We start from the raw sequence: 6023 nt of genomic DNA on the forward strand, positions 1-6023 counted from the left end.
GACATAAAATATCATTTGAAATGTTTTCCTACTCACCAGAAGAAAGTCACTCCTGAGGATGTCCTTTTCCAAAGCAAGGAAGCCAAGAAATGCATATTATTCATGCATTTTATTTTTGTTCAGAAAACACACATGCATGCATATACACACAAACACAGGGCATTTTTCTGAGACATAATTAAGTCACATTTTGATTGTCTAGACATTGCTTTTCCTTAGTTATTATCTGTATTTGGGATATTAGATTATTCAAAGATAAGGGAATGAGATATAAAGTAATTCTTCCATCAATCAATATTATTACACAATAATAATTAGTAATAATAACTAAAGATTTGGCTCAAATCAGATTAATTTTTAAAAATTAATTAAATTTTAGAATTGGCAAATAAAAATTGTATATATTTATTATGTTCAGTATGCAAATATTGAACATGCTAAATCAGGCTATCAACATATGAATTAACTCACATAATTTTTTGTGATGAGAACCCTTAAAATCTAATCTATTAACAATATTTTAATTTTTTTGTTTGTGCTGGGTATTGAACCCAGGGTTTCATGCATGCTAGTCATCTCTTAGCAGTTTTCAAGAAGATAATACACTGAACTATAATGATTATGTTGTATAATTGGACTCTTAAGCTTATTCTCCAGATTCTCTAATTATTAAATGTTTATTCTTTTTCCCTTTTTCTGACCGTTAATTTATCTAGATACCTCTAACTGAAGCAAACCATATCCTACCAGGGCTATAAGAAACATGTTATTGGTTTCTTACTTCTCTGTTTCTCCCTTAAGCATACTTTATTAGATAGAAAAGGAAAGTGAAATTTGTTTTCAGTGCCTATCATTGCCAATAACACTATGATTAGACAGGATCAATTTTTACACTGAAGAAACTGAGTTCAGAGAAGTAATTTGCTCAGTCTCATAGTTATTAAATGGCAGAACCAGAATGTCACTTCTAAGTCAACAATAGTTATATTCCACTTCCAGAATCCCATTTTTCCTGATTGCTTTCTTAAATAGAAATTCTGCATTTTTAGCACATAGTTGACAGAGACTGAGGCCTTCCTATTATCATATTTATTAATATGTGTGTGTATTTAGTTTTGTTTTCCCATATTAAGATACAAGAATGTTGTCTTATTTACCATTAAATTGCAAAGAAATATTTGTTGGTTGACTGACTCTTGGATTTGAAACTTCAAGGGAAGACACTGGCTGCTTTGTGCTAGGCACAGATAAATAATTATAATACAATATAAATGTTTCAATGATAATCCCTACCCAAGATTTTTAAGGCTGCATGTCTACAATTTCCAGGCTCAAAGAGTGAGCCATTTTTCGCCAGCAGATGGTGATATATAAACATACAAAAAGCGACCTTATGTCAGGCTGGTCCTTTTCTGTGTTGAGTTTTCACTGTTGTTATTTCATTTGATGTTCAAATAAACTGGGACTGAGGAGGTATTATCCTTCTTGGATGATAAGGAAAGAGCTTTAGATTTATCCAGGGTCTTTGGTTAAGCAAATGAAAGAGAAGGAACTAGAACTTTTTTTTAAAAAATTTAATTCCTAACAATTTGCTATTGCACCATGATAGCTCTTTTACAATTTAAAATTGGCCTGCATCAATCAGTACATCCTGAATTTTGGCTACCTATTATTAACTAAGTTGATCCAGTATTAAGCTGAACATACAACTCTATTAAAAATCTAGGACTTATGCATCAGGCCCTGGGTTCAATCCCTAGTAGTAAATAAAAATAATCTAGAACTTGACCCTGGAACATATGGTAACATATGTATATATACACAAATAAATTGTAATTGTAGAAGGTAGGATATAAAATATTTAACTCCACAAAGTAATTTTAGAATCTCAAGCTATAGAATTTATAAATAGTTTCCCATGAAGTTCTTACCTGGAGTAAACAAGAAACAAGTTTACCAATCCAGGTTTTACTTTTGGCAATGGAATATTTACTTACAGGAATAGGAATGTCTGGAAAACCAGTAATAAGAAGAGAAGATTACAGGACTTAACAATTTACGAAAACAGAAATATTGGCCCCCGACTAGTTAGTTAGACAGAGACTACACAGATGGCATAACAAGGAAAATGGCAATGAGGAGATGTTTGGTTTAGGAAGAAAAAACATGAATTCTGTACCTCTCCAGGCCGGATCTTGATGAAAAAGCTGCTGCGTTTATAAGAAATCTTCAGTACTTTGGGCCAAGGAAAACGGTTAATTCTCAACTTATCTTTGTAAACCAAAAGGCCACTAGAGCAGACACCTAGGATGATATCCACTCCCTCCAAGTCCTGAAAAAGAAAAGTGTCAGCATTCAGTCTTGAGCAAAGTGTTCAACACATCATTAACTATTATCAGATAATCTGAAGATATCAGCAACCAGAAACAGTTATGAAACATATCATGGAAAATAAAGTGTAACCTGACAATCGTAATCCATATTGGCAGATAAGAGTTCCCAGAGGCCAGAGTTTAGGGCTATGTGTACCACCTGGGGATATAACTCTCTTTCTTTTAATGACATGTTTGCACAATTCTAATTCGCTTTTGAAATGATATAGTGGTAATCCCTCCAGAAAATCAAGTTAAGATTTGACTCTATTCCTGTATAAACTCAACATACGAAAATCTCAGCTTCTTAAAATAACTGATGTTAAGTATATGAAAATATAAATGTTATTCCTAAGGCTAGAAAGAACATTAAGGCAAAATGAAGTCATGTTTACATGCCTCTTTATTAAAGAAAAAATTTTAAATATTAATAATCAATGTAATTTAAGGAAAATGAATTTCATCTGAGTTAATTTCTACAGATGGCTTTATTTAGCTAAATAATCAAAACCCAGGGTTAAATTCTTTTGGAGGGGGCGGGTAGGGGTACCGGGCATTGAATGGGCATTGAACTCAGGGGCACTCAATCACTGAGCCACATTCCCAGCCCTATTTTTGTATTTTATTTAGAGACAGGGTCTCACTGAGTTGCTTAGCGCCTCACTTTTGCTGAGGCTGGCTTTCGAACTCGTGATGCTCCTGCCTCAGCCTCTCAAGCCGCTGGGATTACAGGCGTGAGCCACTGCGCCTGGCCAGAGTTAAAGCTTTTTGACTCCTCTTTTTCCTACAATGAGTATAGAGAAAAATGTTAGTGCCTACATGTGTTATGTACAAGCATAACAGAGATGCAGAAATTGAATATAGTTTTAATTCAATGACTATGTGACTGAAAATTTACCTCAAGATGCCTTCTTAAGTTTCTAAAGCCTGGAGGTACAACTATCTTTCTCTCTCTCTCTCTCTTTTTTTTTTAAATATTTTTTTAGTTGTTGATAGACTTTTATTTTATTTATGTATATGCAGTGCTGAGAATCGAACCAAGTGCCTCACACATGCCAGGCATGTGCGCTACCGCTGAGCCCCAGCCCCAGCCCTATATCTCTCTTTTAATGACACGCTTTACAGAAAGAGTTTGCTTTACAACATTTGGAAAAGGAATTTGCTGCCTGACTTCTTCACACCTTGCTGACTCACACAAACCTTTTGCAGGAAATGAGAAGTTCTGGAAATATACCTTATCTGAAATACTGATATTTCTATTGTCTATTTTAGAAATTCACAGAAGTTATAGTACCTAGCCCCAAAAAACCCAGGACAACATCTGAATTTGAAATTAGAAGTAATTGAACTTAAGAAACTATCAGATATTCAGGTTGAGAAAATCATGAAAGATTAGTCTAGTCAAATCACAGACCAGATGTCTGTCTCTTAATTCCTACCAAGTGATTATTTGGCCTATCCTGGAATATTCAGTGACAGGGAACTCATCACTCTTTGAGGTAGCCCAACTCATCTTTGAAAAGCTCTGCTAGATAATTTGTCAAACTGAGCTGAACAACATATTTCCCTATAGTTTACATTTTACTATCTCTAGGCTTATATCTTAAAGCCCTAGTAAAATCTATTTTACACACCACTCCTTTAAATTAACAGGAAGGCAGATATTATGTCTCCCCAGAACTTTCTCTTTTGTAGGATTAATATCCTTGTTCCTTTGTTTTTCACTGGACATGGTTTAGGGTCTCCTGATCATGCACACTAGTTAAGTTCCTCCCAAGGCGCATCTGAGCATCCCTTTGAGCCCTCTCCTCATGATATCCTCAACCTCTCCAGCCATTTGAAGATGAGGGAAGTCAAGCGATTGCCTTAAGTAATCCCTCTCTTAGGCTGTATTAGGCAGAAGTAGGATTAAAGCTTAAGTTTCTAATGCCCTAACCTAGGGGTTCTCAACGAGCCATTGTAGTGTATTTGGTGTACATTAGAATCTCCATCCCAGCTTCTGGTTCAATAAGTCTGGGATGGAACCTGAAAAATGCATCTGCGATGCCAAATGCTGCTGACTCAGGGACCACACTTTGAGAACCATTACCCTAAGCCAGTGGTTCTCAGGTTCAAGCTTGTATTCATTTGGAATGCTCATTAAATCTGGAGGTTCTAGAGCCTGTCCTCTGAAACAAGTCAGTAAACCTGGGAGGAGCTCCGGAATCTGTACAATTAGTAGACCTCTCAAGTGATTTAGGTAATGTTGGCTGTGAGAAAAGCCTTGCTGCCACTGTGATATTCAAATGTAAATGCATCTTAGGAAAATATAATTTCTTTTTCTCCAGGTTGTATTTTTTTTATTTTTTACAGTGGCTTAGTTGTAAAACTTTATTCTGACAGTGGATTGCCAAGTGGCAATTCAACTGATATACTTAAAATTCAAAAAGAATTACTATTTGGGGCTGGGGCTCAGTGGTATCGCACTTGCCAGGCATATGTGAGGCACTGGGTTCAATTCTCAGCACTGCATATAAATAAATAAAATAAAGGTCTATCAACAACTTAAAAAAAAAAAGAATTACTATTTATTTTGAATGTTTTAAAATAGCCCAGATAAATGCTGGTGAAAAGTAGCACGTGACACAAGTGCAATTTACACATAGCAAACCTGCATCATCTAGTGCATATTAATAAAGGCCAGAGATACATTACCTTTGCTTTATGCAGATCGACACCATACATAGACAACTTTTTGGCATTCTCAAGAAATTCCAAGTCAGCCTGAGCTGGAGTCATGGACCTTTGATAAAATAAAAATAAAAATTCAGTGTCATAGTATCCACATTTACAGTAATCACAGTTGTATCTTCATGACATTTCATATAAACACAATCATACACATGTTGACCAATATGTATATAAAATAAATTTTATAGTCCATAAGTGGATTATTATAGAATGGAAATGTTATCATAAAGAAAACGATATCTTGAGAAAACAAAAAGACACTAAAAAACTACTGGAAAAAAAAATTTTAAACTCCCTAACAATTTCCTTCAAATAACCTCATCCATCATTAGCTCTGTCCTCCCTCTCTTCATCCTTTTTCTATCCCATACATAAATTCCTTCCACTAATTTTCTTACCAAGGAGATGACCAAATTAAATCCTCAAGGGGCATGGGACAATTTACAAGATCCTCTTAGCTGCCTTTTTTCCCTCTATACCCCTGAATTGAGTTATTATGGAAATTAAACAAGAGGGCAGCTGATGTTACTTAACTGGGATTCTTAATGGGGCCAGGTTTGATGAAAAGAAAATTTCTGGTAACAGATGGTGTTCTGCCCACTGATCTAAACAAAATAAATTGGTTAATAGAAGCACACAGATAATGGGACTGTTTTCTGTTATTAAGATGTCTTCATTACCAGGCAAATAATGAATTAGATTTGTTTGAAAACAATCAGTCTCATGGTCTAAACATTCACTATGTCGGTCTTTCCTTCTCTAGAAGTTTCTTTGCTTTTGGAACGTGCTCACTGAGATTTGAAGACAAAGATATCATTCCCAACCCTGCACAATTCAGACCAATCAAGAGTAACTTCTTAGTAACAATAATGCAGCCACATCTCAAAAAAAAAAAAAAAAAAAAAAAAAAAAAAAAAAAAA

The 6023-nt window shown here is 34.9% G+C and overlaps 1 protein-coding gene across 47 annotated transcripts in view; it reads right to left on the reverse strand.

The window, feature by feature from the left end:
- Epb41 (erythrocyte membrane protein band 4.1) overlaps window positions 1-6023 on the reverse strand; it is a 173388-nt gene that overhangs the window by 59705 nt on the left and 107660 nt on the right. For 28 of the 47 annotated variants that reach the window (XM_048815976.1, XM_048815947.1, XM_048815952.1 and 25 more), the window contains 3 exons: window positions 5067-5154; window positions 2180-2332; window positions 37-63 (listed from right to left, as the gene is read on the reverse strand). In XM_048815976.1, the coding sequence (XP_048671933.1) occupies window positions 37-63; window positions 2180-2332; window positions 5067-5154 (268 nt within the window). The remainder of the gene's footprint in view (window positions 1-36; window positions 64-2179; window positions 2333-5066; window positions 5155-6023) is intronic. The other 19 variants (XM_048815951.1, XM_048815949.1, XM_048815955.1 and 16 more) reach the window with 1 other exon arrangement.

This window comes from Marmota marmota, unplaced genomic scaffold (genome assembly GCF_001458135.2).
Source record: "Marmota marmota marmota unplaced genomic scaffold, marMar, whole genome shotgun sequence".
NCBI lineage: Eukaryota > Metazoa > Chordata > Mammalia > Rodentia > Sciuridae > Marmota > Marmota marmota.